The 17,514-nt window shown below is 42.5% G+C and overlaps 1 protein-coding gene across 1 annotated transcript in view; it reads right to left on the bottom strand.

Annotated features, from left to right (window-relative positions):
* Positions 1-40: 40 nt before the first annotated feature.
* The window catches only part of ppfia1 (PTPRF interacting protein alpha 1), a 31,970-nt gene continuing 14,496 nt past the window's right edge, over positions 41-17,514 (bottom strand). The window contains exons 17-32 of the mRNA XM_042774804.1: positions 16,276-16,305; positions 15,523-15,647; positions 15,259-15,428; positions 13,948-14,044; positions 13,697-13,708; positions 12,246-12,327; positions 11,817-12,017; positions 7,763-7,825; positions 7,600-7,626; positions 7,007-7,182; positions 3,500-3,597; positions 3,247-3,422; positions 2,248-2,316; positions 2,008-2,176; positions 1,399-1,470; positions 41-612 (exon numbers count right to left, since the gene is read on the bottom strand). Of these exons, the coding sequence (XP_042630738.1) occupies positions 3,367-3,422; positions 3,500-3,597; positions 7,007-7,182; positions 7,600-7,626; positions 7,763-7,825; positions 11,817-12,017; positions 12,246-12,327; positions 13,697-13,708; positions 13,948-14,044; positions 15,259-15,428; positions 15,523-15,647; positions 16,276-16,305 (1,137 nt within the window). The 3' untranslated portion in view covers positions 41-612; positions 1,399-1,470; positions 2,008-2,176; positions 2,248-2,316; positions 3,247-3,366. The remainder of the gene's footprint in view (positions 613-1,398; positions 1,471-2,007; positions 2,177-2,247; positions 2,317-3,246; positions 3,423-3,499; positions 3,598-7,006; positions 7,183-7,599; positions 7,627-7,762; positions 7,826-11,816; positions 12,018-12,245; positions 12,328-13,696; positions 13,709-13,947; positions 14,045-15,258; positions 15,429-15,522; positions 15,648-16,275; positions 16,306-17,514) is intronic.

The following is a 17,514-nucleotide window of genomic DNA, read 5'->3' as shown; positions in this document are numbered from 1 at the left end:
CATAACACAGTGACTTTAAGCCAAACAGACACACATGCTAGAAAAAACTGGCTGTCAACATCACATCTGAAGAAAGATGTATTCAAAATAGCCCTCATAATTATTACAAATTATGGCTTCTCCAAGGGTTTGATTTGGTATCAGAGGATATAAAACACGTACCAACCCTGATATTCATTCATCTCCATTGATTCAGACCCCTTTCTCACAATCAACAGGAGAAACTTGATTAAGAGAAGAGCAAGGTTAAGATAAATCACACAAAGTTCTTTTAGCAGGATGAATTCAAACAAAAGGAATAAGCAGCTGATAAAAATACTCAGAGAATGATAAAAATTAGATTACGTCTACAGACGGAAATGTACAAACTTTGGACTTGTGATACATAAATTACAGCTAAAAGAGTTGAACTGGATTAGGACGCGAGAATTAAAAGGTGACCAAATAAAATCAAGCAAAAGTTGATACGAGACACTGCTAAATTAGTGAGCGTCCCTCGAGTCAAGTCTAAGGTTTCTGCTGAGAGAGTTGAGACGGATCACGGGTGCAGACCCATCCTCATCCTCTGAAACTGCAGCCTGACCCCCCGGGGCTCGTCCACTTCTGCTGCACCTGCAGGACCAAACACACGGGACGTCACCGGCACACAGGAAACAGGAAATACGATGGGAATCAGAGCGGTACACATGCACAATCTTAGAGAGAAGTTAAAATCTTAAGATAAAGTCTAAGAATTTTCCTCAGCGCTGTTCTTGAAAGCCTCACAGCTGTAATATTAATAATGTAAGGTCTTTATGGCAGAGTTATGCTGTAATGCTCAATATTAAAACGGTCTTTTCAGGAATTCAATATTCTAAGTTTTGTCTTTAGAACAATCTTAAGAAAAAGAGATGAGGACATTATCAGTGCTTCTGGGAGTGCAAAATATTTGTAACTTGATTCTAGAGTTAGAGAAAAAGAACAAATCAGTTCAAATCAGAATCCCAGAGCAGACACATGAAGAACTGGACAATTCGACTAATAACAACAGTTAGGAACGGTTATGATCCTGGCAGCTGTGTTTGTGCTGAAGGAGAGCTAGTAACACCAGAACACCTTCACCGAGCAACCGGAGAGCTGCCAACAAGATGCCTTGTCTAGTAAAGAAGACTACTATACACCTGATGTATCTGAGACTACAGACGAGTCAGAGCAGACGAGACTCCTTCAAGAGCTTCTGAACAACCTCTGGACATCATCAACAACACGTCCAGATTGCAGAAACAAAATGTAATCCAAATTTTAAACTGGTCAAATATAAATGCTTGATTATCTGATGTATTCTGGTTCAGCAGTACACGAGAGCATCCTGAAGAGCCTCGTGTTCAGATCGTGATGATGATGATGATGGAGACTCACCTGAGACCTGAGACCATCAGCAGGAGTAGGTTCTGACCGCAGCCGAGTCCAGACGCTGAACACTCACGCTCCCTGCAGCGCCACAGCACACACATTAATCTCACACACACACACAGTCATACACACACACACACACACACACACACAAACACACACACACACACACACACACACAAACAGACACACACAGTCATACACACATGTACACACACACACACACACACAGTCATACACATGTACACACACACACACAGACACAAACAGTCATACACACATGTACACACACACACACAGACAGACACACACACACACAGACAGACAGACACACACACGAGAATGATTGAGTGCTGGGTTCAGGCTCATTCATTTATGCTGAGAAACATATGTCATACACAACACACACACAGACATACACGCATGTACACACACACACAGACAGACAAAAAAAACAAAAACAAGACAAAACACAAAACTACAAACACACACACACACACACACACACACATACACACACATGTACAAACACACACACACACACACACACACACACACACACACACACACACACACACACACACACACACACTGATAAGATCCGATCACTCGTACCGTCCAGCTGTGGTTTCTTGGTCAGCAGGGCGCTGGAGGACGCGTCAGCGGCGCTCACCCTGAAGCTAGCGGGCAGTGTGTCGGCGGAGCTCACACTCATTCCGCGCACGTCTTTGGGCCGGAACTTCTTCCTCCAGGACGGTGCGCGGCGGAAGTTCTTGTCGTCGTCCTGCGGAGACACGGCTGTGATGTGAAGCGCTCAGAGGTGATACGCAGACTGACGGAGCGGACTGAACTCACCTCCTCTAGTCTCCTCTCTGTCCCCGCGGCTAACAGACAGCTGTACTCGTGCTCCAGTAACGCCCTCGCCTGCACACACACAGCACTCACATTTACTGCATCTCTACACAACACTCTGACACGCTCATGAATGAGCTCCTGGAGGAATCAGGAAACTCCACTGATTCAAACACAGGGCTCGGCTGAAAGCAGCTTCAAAAGAAGAACAGTCAGATCAGATCACACAATCCAGTCTTTCAGCACGGGCTCTTCACAACACTGTAGCAGGATTGTGATCCCTTTGATCCAAAATATCAGGATTATCCCGATCCCAACAGAAGGGTGGATTCAGGAAATACAATTTTAAAACTTTTGAAATAACTGATAACATCTGCATCACAAACATTTATCATTAGCACTTGATTTGCTCAGCGATTACAGCACAAGCAATCTCTTAACCCTTTCAGTACAGTCAAAACAATAATCCTCCAACTGTCAACATCAAACAAGAATTATATTAGTATTATTAACATTAATATTTCATTTCATGGATATATATTGATTACAGACGAATAGTCGAGTAGTTTCTAATAACTGCATCTTTAAAATATCTTCCTCTGTGTTCAAGAGAAAGAAACTATTCAGGTTTAAAACAACTTGAGAGAGAATAAAGTGTTTTATTTTGATATTTGTTCATTCAGTTTCTTGAGTGCTACTTGTATATTTGTATATTGTGTGTATCTTTGCCATTATTATTAAAAAATAACAAAAGAACAAAGATTTTCACCTGCCATTCGTTTTTATTTTATATTTTGTTACCTTGTAAAGAGAAATTAGTTTGGCTTTAGTTTGGCTGTACAGCGTAGACAACTTCCTAAATAGTAAAACCAACGTAACAAAGAATGGTGATAAAATCGTGATATGATATTTTGTTTCCATACTGCCGAACCGATTCTGATCCAGATTAAATGTTCTGAATAATTTGAGTTTATTGCAGCAAGAGCAGTGCGTGCGTCTCACCTGTGTGCACTGTGTAGGGATCTGCAGCAGCAGCGCCAAGGCGTTGTGATCGAAGGACTCGTCCAAAGAGAGGAGCGCTCCGTGAACGCCGCTCTCCAGAAGATTCCCCAGCATACTCCTTCAGTCGATGGCCTGGACCCAGCTGACCACTCGCTCGTTCGTCCACACCAGCACATCTGCAGCGGCAGCAGCGTCAGCACACACACACACACACACACACTCACAACACAGAGACACAGACCAGCACGCTCACCTTTGACCTCCACCTGGGACTCGTCCCGCCTCCGCTCCAGCTCCTTCCTGTCGTAGTTCAGTCGTCTCAAACACATCACGCCACACTGAAAACTGTTCCTGCAGAGCGAGAGAGAGTGAGCACCAGCCGCAGGTTCAGCAGCCAAACAGCGCTGCTTTTCTGGACACAGAAACTGATTTTCTTTGCAACAACATTTAGACACACACCACGGAAACCACTCTTTCCCATGATGCACTGCAGGTTGTAGCGAGTCGGTTTCCTGATATTCACAAACTATTTTCATGCAGTTCAAACATAGTGTTTAATATAAAAGCACTGCTGATCTGGATTCTACGAAGCCCCTCTGGTCCCACTTTGTCCAAAATAAAAAAAAATTATAACTATCTTGTGGCCTCAAGATACTAACTCGTGGGCTCAAGATACTAACTCGTGGCCTCAAGATACTAACTCGTGGCCTCAAGATAAGTAACTCGTGGCCTCAAGATACTTACTCGTGGCCTCAAGATAAGTAACTCGTGGCCTCAAGATAAGTAACTCGTGGCCTCACTACTTACTCGTGGCCTCAAGATAAGTAACTCGTGGCCTCAAGATACTTACTCGTGGCCTCAAGATAAGTAACTCGTGGCCTCAAGATAAGTAACTCGGGGCCTCAAGATAAGTAACTCGTGGCCTCAACCTCGTGGCCTCAAGATAAGTAACTCGTGGCCTCAAGATACTAACTAGTGGCCTCAAGATAAGTAACTCGTGGCCTCAAGATAAGTAACTCGTGGCCTCAAGATAAGTAACTCGTGGCCTCAAGATAAGTAACTCGTGGCCTCAAGATACTAACTCGTGGGCTCAAGATAAGTAACTCGTGGCCTCAAGATACTAACTCGTGGCCTCAAGATAAGTAACTCGTGGCCTCAAGATAAGTAACTCGTGGCCTCAAGATAAGTAACTCGTGGCCTCAAAATACTAACTCGTGGCCTCAAGATACTAACTCGTGGCCTCAAGATACTAACTCGTGGCCTCAAGATAAGTAACTCGTGGCCTAAAGATACTAAATCGTGGCCTCAAGATAAGTAACTCGTGGCCTCAAGATAAGTAACTCGTGGCCTCAAGATACTAACTCGTGGCCTCAAGATACTAACTCGTGGCCTCAAGATAAGTAACTCGTGGCCTCAAGATACTAACTCGTGGCCTCAAAGATAAGTAACTCGTGGCCTCAAGATAAGTAACTCGTGGCCTCAAGATAAGTAACTCGTGGCCTCAAGATACTAACTCGTGGCCTCAAGATAAGTAACTCGTGGCCTCAAGATAAGTAAAACTCGTGGCCTCAAGATAAGTAACTCGTGGCCTCAAGATAAGTAACTCGTGGCCTCAAGATAAGTAACTCGTGGCCTCAAGATACTAACTCGTGGCCTCAAGATAAGTAACTCGTGGCCTCAAGATAAGTAACTCGTGGCCTCAAGATACTAAACTCGTGGCCTCAAGATAAGTAACTCGTGGCCTCAAGATAAGTAACTCGTGGGCCTCAAGATAAGTAACTCGTGGCCTCAAGATAAGTAACTCGTGGCCTCAAGATACTTACTCGTGGCCTCAAGATAAGTAACTCGTGGCCTCAAGATAAGTAACTCGTGGCCTCAAGATACTTACTCGTGGCCTCAAGATAAGTAACTCGTGGCCTCAAGATACTAACTCGTGGCCTCAAGATAAGTAACTCGTGGCCAGATACTTACTCGTGGCCTCAAGATAAGTAACTCGTGGCCTCAAGATAAGTAACTCGTGGCCTCAAGAGCCTTACTCGTGGCCTCAAGATAACCAAAACGTGGCCTCAAGATACTAACTCGTGGCCTCAAGATAAGTAACTCGTGGCCTCAAGATAAGTAACCCGTGGCCTCAAGATAAGTAACCCGTGGCCTCAAGATACTAACTCGTGGCCTCAAGATAAGTAACTCGTGGCCTCAAGATAAGTAACTCGTGGCCTCAAGATAAGTAACTCGTGGCCTCAAGATAAGTAACTCGTGGCCTCAAGATAAGTAACTCGTGGCCTCAAGATACTTACTCGTGGCCTCAAGATAAGTAACTCGTGGCCTCAAGATACTTACTCGTGGCCTCAAGATAAGTAACTCGTGGCCTCAAGATACTTACTCGTGGCCTCAAGATAAGTAACTCGTGGCCTCAAGATAAGTAACTCGTGGCCTCAAGATAAGTAACCCGTGGCCTCAAGATAAGTAACTCGTGGCCTCAAGATAAGTAACTCGTGGCCTCAAGATACTAACTCGTGGCCTCAAGATAAGAAACTCGTGGCCTCAAGATAAGTAACTCGTGGCCTCAAGATAAGTAACTCGTGGCCTCAAGATAAGTAACTCGTGGCCTCAAGATACTAACTCGTGGCCTCAAGATAAGTAACTCGTGGCCTCAAGATACTAACTCGTGGCCTCAAGATAAGTAACTCGTGGCCTCAAGATAAGTAACTCGTGGCCTCAAGATAAGTAACTCGTGGCCTCCAAATAATAAACTCGTGGCCTCAAGATACTAACTCGTGGCCTCAAGATAAGTAACTCGTGGCCTCAAGATACTAACTCGTGGCCTCAAGATACTAACTCGTGGCCTCAAGATAAGTAACTCCTGGCCTCAAGATAAGTAACTCCTGGCCTCAAGATAAGTAACTCGTGGCCTCAAGATAAGTAACTCGTGGCCTCAAGATAAGTAACCAGTGGCCTCAAGATAAGTAACTCGTGGCCTCAAGATACTAACTCGTGGCCTCAAGATAAGTAACTCGTGGCCTCAAGATAAGTAACTCGTGGCCTCAAGATAAGTAACTCGTGGCCTCAAGATAGTGGTGTCTGACACATGGACCTTTTGTTATTAAACTGGACCCTGTACTGTAGTGCAATGTAATACTTCACATTCTGTGCAATATTCTCTGTTTTAATATTCAGTGTAATATAGTTTGCTGCAGTTCTGCTTCTATTTATTTACTAGTACTGTTCATCACAATCAATTCAATTCTGTTAATACAGTCATGTAAATCTTGTAGGCTCTTTTTTGACAAAGTGGGACCAGAGGGGCTCAGTAGGATTCCTTTCACACATTAAACTTATTAAAAATAACCATAACATTTTTAAATAGATTTTCTGGTTAAATTCAGCTCTCAAACTCTCCCTGATCTGACCTTCATCCACCCGTAATTCAGAATCGGTTCAATTTGACAACATGATTTGATGTTTAAATTGACAGGCGTTACTGTAAACACGTCCACACCTCGTGTGCTTTGTTCACTCATAATTAGGAAATGGTTATTAACTGATCATGTTGCAGCTTCACCTCCCGGGAAAACTGCCAGAAGTGCATCTCAGGCTCTCTGTGTCCTGGACGAGGTGTGACTGTGTGAAAGTACTCGATGTGCATTACATACACACCTTGTACCTACAAAATAAACAGGCTGGCTGGTTCAGTTCAGGGCCTGAATCGACGTGGAAAGTCCTTCTGGAGGCCAGACAGTGTTCAGTGCTCAGGACTGACCTGTGGAAGCTGTCCACCATCTTCAGCTGACTGCGCAGGTCTTTTTTGGTCAGATGATCCAGCATACGAGCGTCCACCAGCGACTCCATGAAGTAGCTGCGGTACTGAGGTAGACCGAGGCCGGGCAGCCAGTCGTTACCAATCCACTCGTGGTTCATGTCGCCGTAGGCCAGCGTCTGAGGGTCAACACACACACACATTCAGCAACTCAAAACCAACACTTCTTACCTAAAAATACAACACCAACACCTTAGCATTGAGTTCACTACTCAGATTGATCATAAACACATTAGATCAGAGAATGTGATCCACAAACACATGGATTTCAAAGATAAAGACCAGCAGACGTTGTCTATCATGATGAAGGACTTCTCAAGAAACCAGTCAAGAGCACGTCCAGGTCACATCTCAGACTCCAAAACAACTGGGTTTCTGCATTTCCCCAAAACTAAATACATGCGAGTTGTTTTGGTCTGATGGTGAAGAGAAACGTGACCTGAACGAGTTCCCCACGGATTCATGAGGTTCCCTCTGTTCCTGCATGTGATTCATGTCCTCCAACAGAGAGAAAAGAGAGAGACAGAGGTTCAAACCTGGGCCCAGCTGCCCTCCTGATCCTCCTGGTGTTAGCAGGTTAGCATGTGGAGCGAGAGGCGCGTCAGTAGTGGAAGAAAACATGACGTGATACAGTAAATCATCATGCAGACTACAGCGAGCAGCGAAGCACAAACACGCATTAGCGTTAGCGTGACTGACCGTGGGCGGCGTGGCGGCCAGACTCTCCATCTCCTCGTGTGTGAGCCAGACATTTCCAGAAGACTACAGAAATCCGTGAGTGAGTGAAGACGGGGTGAAAGAAGACATTAGGAGAGCAGAGGAGTCTGTTACTGAGCTGCAGGAACATTAGTAGAAGTGATCACAAACATCCCATCAGGGGTTAATAAGTGAGGCATGCGCGAGAGAGCGAGAGAGAGAGGGGGGAGAGAAGAGAGAGAGAGAGAGAGAGAGCGAGAGAGAGAGAGAGAGAGGGGGAACGAGAGAGGGGGGGGGGGAGTAGAGAGAGAGAGATGAGGGAGAGAGAGAGAGAGAGAGAGAGAGAGAGAACAGACATGTACTACGGTAAAATCTGTACTTCTGCTGTTAACTAAAAGGAGTATTTAAGAAAAGAAATGATTTAACATTAGGAGTTTAAAGATGTATAATACTAATATTGAGAAGCCTTAAGGGCTTAAATAAAAGTTTGCAGGAAGCCCCTAAAGCTTCTCTTTCATTGATAAACATTTCTGATCATAACTTTGTGAAGATGTTTGGTTCATGTTGTGTTCCTAAACACAGAGCTGTTCATGTGAATCATTTACTGAGTCGCTCTAAAAAACACCAAACCACAGGCTTCACGATCCGCAGACTGCTCTAGTCTCAGTGATGTCAAGATCTCGCTGTTATTTAGAGTAACTGTGCAGCCCCACCCTCGACATTAAACTGATGGTTCACCCCAAACTGAAAATTCTGACATGAATCACTCGCCCTCATGTCACTCAAACCTTCGTTCATCTTCAGAACACAAATGCAGATGTGTGACCCGTGCTGGTAAACCAGTCGGAAAGCCCACAGGATCATTTTGAGCTACAGTGAAATTTGAGGTTTTCACAAAAATGAGTTCATTAAGCCCACGTCTAGTGATTCCAAAGCTCCAAATAGCAATTAAACATCTAAAATTACCTTTATTTGTACGTTTTCTGAAAGGAGTAGCTTTTCTTCGCTCACTTCTCACACACTGACTGTCATCCGAAGCGTGAGATCCCAATAAATATAGTTACAGTATTCACACAAACACAATCTGCTGAGGAAAAACATCTGATGTGTGACATTATATGAGATCCTAACATAACAACACCTCCTAAAATATAAAAAAACAATAAAAGCTTGATTGAACTGCTTTTGTTGTTTTAATCAGTTTATTTGTAACGAACACATAAAGGGATTTTACATTTGATTATTTGTTTATTTGTTTTTTCTTGAATGCTTTTAGATGTAAAATGAAAAAGGTAAGGCATTATTTGTTTCTTGTATTTGTTCTGGTGCTTTATTTTTAATTTTTTTGCATGTTATTATTTATAATAACAAAGATCAAATGAAAAATAGCTATATTGTGACTACTAATATAGTAATTATTATTAAGAACTGGAGGAAAAGTAGCAACATTGCTGTTCAGAAAACTTTAACTTGATTTTCCTCAGAATTGTCTTTGCTGACTCTATCGACATCAAACAGGTGTAGCTCAGTCACTTTTCATCCGCTTCCAATAAATCATACATCGTTCTGAAGGTCTTTTACAGGAAAATGTGAAAAAATATTTCATTTTTGAAAAATTTTGCCAGCACAGGTCACATATTTTTGGTAAAATCCACGAGCTTTCTGACCCCACAGAGACAGTAACTGAAACGCTCAAGACCCTGAAAGGCGGTGAGGACATCGTTAAAATAGTCCATGTGACATCAGAGGATCAACCGTAATGTTATGAAGCTATGAGAATACTTTTTGTGTGTTTCAGGCCCCATCATAGCACAGAAACTGCACTTGTTAAAATTACAAATGACTTGCTACTTGCTTCAGATCAAGGCTGCATCTCATTGCTAGTTTTACTTGATCTTAGTGCTGCGTTCGACACCATAGATCACGACATACTCATAGATAGATTACAAAACTATACAGGTATCCAAGGGCAGGCTTTAAGATGGTTTAGATCCTACCTGTCCGATCGCTACCACTTTGTTTATCTAAATGGGGGAGTCATCTCATTTATCACCAGTAAAATATGGAGTGCCACAAGGATCTGTCCTAGGTCCTCTGCTGATTTCAATATACATGTTGCCCCTTGGTAATATCATTAGAAAATACGGGATTAGTTTCCACTGTTATGCTGATGATACTCAACTATATATCTCAACAAGACCAGGTGAAACTTCAAAATTATCTAAACTAACAGAGTGTGTTAAAAATGTAAAAGATTGGATGACCAATAATTTTCTCCTATTAAATTCAGATAACACAGAGATATTTTTGATCGGACCAAAAAACATTACACAGAATCTCGTAGATTACAATTTGCAATTAGTTTGATGTACTGTTACTTCCTCTACTGTCAAAAATCTGGGTGTTATATTAGACAGTAACTTGTCTTTTGAAAATCATATTTTCCATGTTACAAAAACAGCATTCTTCCATCTTAGAAACATTGCCACGCTACGAAACATGTTAACTGTTCCTGATGCAGAAAAGCTAGTTCATGCATTCATGACCTCTAGACTGGACTATTGTAATGCACTGCTAGGTGCTTGTCCTGCATCCTCAATAAACAAGCTACAGGTAGTCCAAAATGCAGCGGCTAGAGTCCTTACCAGGTCAAGAAAAAATGATCATATTACCCCAATACTACAGTCTCTGCACTGGCTACCTATTAAGATCTGTATCAGTTACAAAATATTATTACTTACTCATAAGGCCCTTAATGGCTTAGCTCCTGCGTACCTAACTAGTCTTCTACCACGCTACAATCCATCACGCTCCCTAAGGTCACAAAACGCTGGACTTTTGATAGTACCTAGGATAGCAAAGTCCACTAAAGGAGGTAGAGCTTTTTTCACATTTGGCTCCCAAACTCTGGAATAGCCTTCCTGATAATGTTCGGGGTTCAGACACACTTCCTCTGTTTAAATCTAGATTAAAAACACACCTCTTTGGCCAAGCATTCAAATAATGCATCTCATAATCTGGGACTGCAGTTATATCTGATCAAATGCGCATTATTATTCTTTAGCTTGGGTTAAACTAATTAATTTTACTTGGCTGGAACAAGCAGCCTACGCTAATTATGTCTCTATTTGTTTCTCTGTTTCTGCTGGATTTACATCCCGTGGTAACTAGGATTTACACAAGCTCCAGTCTGGATCCAGAACACCTGAGAAGAGATGATGCCAACCCCTCAGAGGACCTCAGATGATGCTAACCCAGAGACAACATACAGAACTACCACATTTTGCTATAAGTTTGATTGCACAATTGCTGTTAATAGTGTTAATCGTCTGTTTGTTTACGTCTTTTATTGCTTTTTTCTAACATTTCTGCCGTCTGCACATGAAACTGACAGTCACCACTGATAAGCTACTACTAAATATTGTAGAAACTTAATTTTCTGTAAAGTTGCTTTGTAATGATTTGTATCGTAAAAAGCGCTATACAAATAAACTTGAATTGAATTGAAAAGAAAACAAAAGTTACACTTTATTTTAAGGTGTCCTCGTTACAGTGTAATTATACATTTAAGTACTGAGTAATAATAATTAACTACATGTACTTACTATATGGTTAGGGTTAGGGATTGGCTTAGGGTTACTTGCATGTAATTATGCATAATTAATTATTAATATAAAATATAATACATATAACATACAAAACAGTGTAAACAAGGACACCTTAAAATAAAGTGCTACCAAAACAAAAATAACGTTTTTTTTTTTCAACAATTTCTTCTCTTCTGTGTCAGTCTCGCTGTGTTTCTGAGCCTTGAACGTTTCAGTTCTGCTGCTGTCTCTGGAGGATGAACGAAGCTTTGCAGTGACATGAGGGCGAGTTAATGACAGAACTTTTATTTTTGGGTGAACTAACCCTTTAACTTCAGTTTCTAGGAGCATTCAGTTTCTCTGAAGCTTGTTTTCTAGACTGATCTGAGAACAAAACCTCACAGTTTCCGCCTTTGATGCAGGAACCGGACACGGATATATTCGAGGGCTATTTAATGGATGTTTCCTACCGTTCTGGAGGTAGGTGGCGCCGAGGGGCTGGTGAGAGACATGATCTCCTGGATGGCGAGGCGCAGCTTGAGGCGGTGAAGAGGGTTGCTGATGCCGATCTCGCGCTGGATCTCGGTGTCGGACAGAGCAGACATGATGGCACCGCTCTTCACATTAGCACGGCACGCCGCTACGTACCACGCAGGCATCCCGACCCACAGCTGAGAGAACACAACAACAACAACAACACGGGCCAATGAGAACCTCGAGCAGTACAGTATCACAAACTGGCACGCCTGTGCTTTCACTAACTCAAACCCTTCCTGTGCACACACAAATAAACTGCCCTCTCGTCATAGATGTGTCACAGTCATGCCAATTCACAGCTGTAATGGAAACACTGATCTGTGACTGGAGGATGTACAGGTGTACTGTAGATGTGTCTGTACCTCGAGCCACACCACCACCGTGGGACCGTCCCACTGAGCGAAGGGCAGACCCTGCCGACAGGCTTCCTCCAGCAACTCATGTCTGAAAACACAAACAACACACGATGAGCACACATGCATGTGCAAAGAGCACGCTTTACGGTCCAAACATGTGAGAATGATAATATGCACATGAGAGCAGAACACAAGAGTCATACAGACAGAGAATGGAGAGATGTGTGCAGAGGGGAAACAGCAGCTGGGTTAGCAAGAGTTTCTAGAGAGAGTCCAGACCTCTTCACTTCCTCCAAATCAGTGCAATACCTCACCTTCAGTGTCTTCATCACATGCAAAATGATGCATCTACACTGATAAAAGGGGGAGTAAGTTTGATTTATTTTCCTATTTTTGAGTGAACTATCACTTTCTGTCATGATAGAGCGTGAATCTTGAACCTATGTTTGCACACGCTGGGACAAATATTCCTCACAGACACATTTTCTTCATTCTTCTCTAAACAAGATGCTAGGAAACAATTGAAACGTTTTTTTTTTTTATAGTGCCAAAATGCAGAGAAAGTAGCAGGACACCTTTCGAAGGCAAAGCAAACGCACACCAAACACCAAATCTCATTCTTTTGGCATAACATTACGTTATGCAGCTACTGAAGCATTCAGAGGAAAGAAGAAAGCAGATACACATGCATCACGTCATGCTGAAGAATGAAGAGAAGCATCCGGTCCTGAACGAGGCTCTGAGACCCATCATGCACTTCAGCAGATCATGAACCAGAGCACACTCGTGTCCCGTCTCCATCAGCTTCAGCCACGCTCCTCAGCAGCAACAAGGCTTTTGAGGCTATGCACAAATAAACCCAATTACACTGAATCCTGACCATCTGTGAATTCTGCTTCTTTAGACTGAAGTGCTTGTTACATTACTGCTTTTGTTCGTTAGATTTCACTGCAAGAAAACTGAACATGAGCTCTTTCCTGTCAACTTATCCTCATATTCACTGGATACAACTAAACCTGCTTCATTTCACATGCATTCTGCATTTTTCCATTTGAAAGATTGTTATTGGATGAAGCAGCATCAGTTTCCGGTCACATTTGCTGAAATCTGACCAGTTGAAATGTCCACAAACTCTCAGAACTACTTCTAGAAGATACGCTCTAATCTTTCTAACACATGAGAGTGTCACATTCCCTTCTGTCCTCTGCGGTCAGCCTAAAAAAGCAAACACTCTTCACCGAAACAAGAGTGACTCTCTGCTTCCACATCCCTCGTTCTGCAGCGCTGATCACTAAATAAACAGAGTTACAATCCTCATCTCAAGCGCTAGAGGAGCAGAAGCAGGGTGACACGAGTCTGTAAAGCTCAGGATGTTAGTAGAGCAAGCATGAGACGTGCAGGTGCTTTCATCCCGCTCTACCGCTCCAGCGTCACCGAGACGGTCCGTGGTCACTTACCCTGACTGTGGGCTATGAGTGATGATGCGTGGAAAGAGTGTGTGAGGAGAGAGGAGGGAACACAAGCATGATGAGCCACTGAGAGACATGAATCACGACACATCATCATCACCTGCTGGGAGACTGACTGCAGGTTTAACAACACCACGAAGCTAAAACAAGCATCATCATTACTCGATGAACTGAACCTGAGATCAACGGACCGGACTCATTCTACTTCCTGTTTCAAACGCTACTGATGTGTCACTCACTTCTTCTGCAGCTTTCGGTTCTTCTCCGCAGGGCCGCCCATCTTCCCGAGCGTCATGGCGTCCTGTGCACTTCCTCCGTCAGGCGTCCCTGCCAGCGCTGACACACACACACACACACACACACACACACACACACACACACACACACACACACACATCATCGGTTTGTTCTCTTGAGTGTTTGGTTTGTAGCATCATGTCTGAATCTCTTGTAAACACCTGGCAGGTGAACACTATTAAACTACTCTATATATATATATATATATATATAATGCATGATAATAGCAGTAGGAAACTGTACCCCAAATATGTTTTAACCGGTAAATTAAAATAGGTTATTTACTGTATAATCATGCACTGCCGTTAAACATGTTTTTATAAAAACATGCAACATTTAAAGAGTTTTACATGCAATCGGTGACCGAGCGCATACATCTCACACAGTTAAGTGTTTTCAGCAGAATCGTGAATATTTCTATATTTAATATTCTATATCCCTGTGCATTAGTCCAAATCCAAGATTATTCACGTTCACCCTTGATATCGTTATACCAATCATGTAATTTAATGAATAGTGCTTGTAACACTTTACAATATGGCTCCATTTGTTAACATCAGTTAACTTTATTATAACTAAGAATAAAACTTCTTCTAGAGCGCTTATCAATCTTAATGTTAACTTCAACATCTACTGATACAGCGTGCAAATCAGAAGTTGTATCTGTTAATGTTTACTGGACCTGAGCTAACAAGAACTAACAATAAACAGTTGTATTATTAATAACTAATGTTAACAAAGAAGAAAAAAATAAATAAAGTAATAAATGTTTTTCTTATTGTTAGTTAAAGAGATGAGATGAAAATACTGTCATTATTTACTCGCGCTCAGGTTATTCCAAACCTGTATGAGTTAAACTTTTCTGTTGAACACAAAAGAAGATATTTTGAAGCCTCGCTGACTTTCACAGCATGGAAAACAACCTTTCTGTTCATCAGGAGAAATAAACTTACACAGGGTTGAGCAAATGATGACTATCCCTGTAACGCATTAACCAACATTAACTAGTGGCACCTTATTAAACTGTTTTGCTTTTTTATGCTGTTTATCGTGTGATCATTTAAAAAGAAACCCTTCTTTATTTTGTCTTTGTTCTCAGTATTATGAGAGTATTGTAAGGTGAGTTCAGTATTGTGTATCGATCTTCATTCTCATTACTGAGATATTTCACATTTAATCGAGGCAGTTAACCTCAGCGTGTCTGCAGTGATGAGAAGAACGTGGGGCTGGTGAAGTGTGTGGACGAGGCGCACCTGGCCCAGGAGACTCCTTCCCCGCCGGACCGGGGCGACCCTTCTCTTTCTTTGCGAACAGTCGGCCGATGGAGGACTTGATGCTCTTCTTCTTGGCTCCTTTGTTGAGCGAGTCCTGACTGCTGTTGCTGCTGCTGGGATTGCTGCCTGCTCCGTCCTGCAGCCCGGCGCTGGACACACACACACACACACACACACACAGGTCACGTCTCTGCTCGTGTGTGAATGATCCTCATGGTTGTGATGCTGTGGGTGTGCGCTGACCCCCGTATGTCTCTGATGTCCTCGTGGCTGGCGGTGTGCAGCGCTCCTTTATGGAGTCTCGTGGAGGACGGTGTGGACGGAGGAGACGTCTCACATCTGATAGTGGCTTTATCATCTTGTGCACACTAAACACACACAAGCACTTTAAACAGCAGCATTACACACACAAAGCTAAAACATGGCTGAACTAGGACTGACAGAACATGATCGTTTTCATGAAATTCCCCTTTAAAAATATTTATTTCTTTCTAAAATGTAAGACATACTGATATATTAATGAACTAGACATCAGTCTACAGGAGTGTAGTGTGTTCTGTTTCATCCGGTGTGACGGACTTTCTTCAAAAGAAGTGTCACTGCTGGGTTTTCTGGAGCCTAACTGAGTTTTAAAACATCTTTTGTGCCCCACAGAAGACAGTCAGTCCGTTGAGAAGCGTCTGTGAGTCGAACACGACACAGCTGTCAGATAAACTAAACTAAAACACTGTCTGATGGAGTGATTGTCCCTGTGTTTTTACACAGTTTTGCATAATAACAACGAACTCAGTGATAAGCAGGACTGGGTGATATCTGTTCATCGCTGTGTGTCACGCTCAGTGTTTGTCTGCTGTTTCTGCACTCTTCGTGTGAATGAGTGCTGTGATGCGTGTAGCTCTGTGTGACACGCGTGTGCTGTAACGCAGACGTCTGCATGTTAACATGTTCTTAAGGTTCAGATGTTACACATGCGTCTGCGCAGTTTCTCTAGATTACCTTCCTACGATGCTTCCGCAAATCACTAGGCTGTAAGCGCAAGCAAATGGAGAAAGAGAAGAAACAGGAAGTTAGCAGCATTTCAAATAAAAGCACAGAAGCAGGTGAACAGCAGCCTAGCAGGAGAATGATTCAGAGACACACAAACACACACCGAGAAAAGCATGAGAGCACTGGACACACACACACACACACACACACACACACACAGAAGAATAACAGACTGTTCACTCTGGACGTCAGCGATGCCGAAGGGTTAAACAGATGCAGAAACTGAATATTTGTGGCCGTATGTCAGAGACGAGTCACTCGACCAGCGTCCAGCGCAGAATATATTCATGGAATTCTGTTTTTTAAAACAATAAATAATGCTTGGTGACTGATCTGGAATTTACCCCTAAATATATAGTTCCTAATTAGCTCCTTAAAGGGATACTCCACCCCAAAATGAAAATTTTGTCATTAATCACTTACACTCACATAGACCCAAAAGTAAATAACAGTGTCAAGGTCCAGAAAAGAAGAATACTCCATCTGCCATCAGATGTGCAATCTGGGTTATATGAAGCGAACGCGCAATCTGGGTCACATCCAAGGAAAGGGACACTTTTTCTAAGCAAAGAAAACAAAAAACGACTTTATTCAACAATTCCTCTGTCAACGGTCTCCTCTGTGTCTCTCCATATCACCGTATGCTGCGTGTATACTCTTCTGTATCATCCGCCCACAAGGATGCGCTGTTTTCTATCAAATCAAAGCTAAATATACGTAGAAACAGTGCATCCTTGTGGCGTGGATGATACAGAAGAGCATCCATTATTTTTGTTTTCTTCACTTACAAAAAGTGTTCCCGTCGCTTCATATAACCCAGATTGCACGTCTGATGGTAGATGGAGTATTCTTCTTACCTGGACCTTGACACTGTTATTTATTTGGCAGTCTATGGGACAGTCACAAGCCTCCCGGTTTTCATCCAAAATATCTTAAATTGTGTACCGAAGATGAACAGAACTTTTACGGGTTTGGAACGACATGAGGGTAAGTGATTAATGACAACATTTTCATTTTGGGGTGGAGTAACCCTTTAATAATTAAAATCAAATATAATTAACCAGCATCTCTCCACCACTAACATTTTCATCTCACTCATGACATTTTTAAACTTCAGTGAAATTCTACCATACGACTGCAACAATTTACTTCAGTGAAATATCTACATATAAATTTAAATGAATATAT

This window comes from Cyprinus carpio, chromosome A18 (assembly GCF_018340385.1).
Source record: "Cyprinus carpio isolate SPL01 chromosome A18, ASM1834038v1, whole genome shotgun sequence".
NCBI lineage: Eukaryota > Metazoa > Chordata > Actinopteri > Cypriniformes > Cyprinidae > Cyprinus > Cyprinus carpio.
The sequence above is the reverse complement of the archived record's forward strand: the minus strand, read 5'-3'. Positions and strand labels throughout refer to the sequence as shown.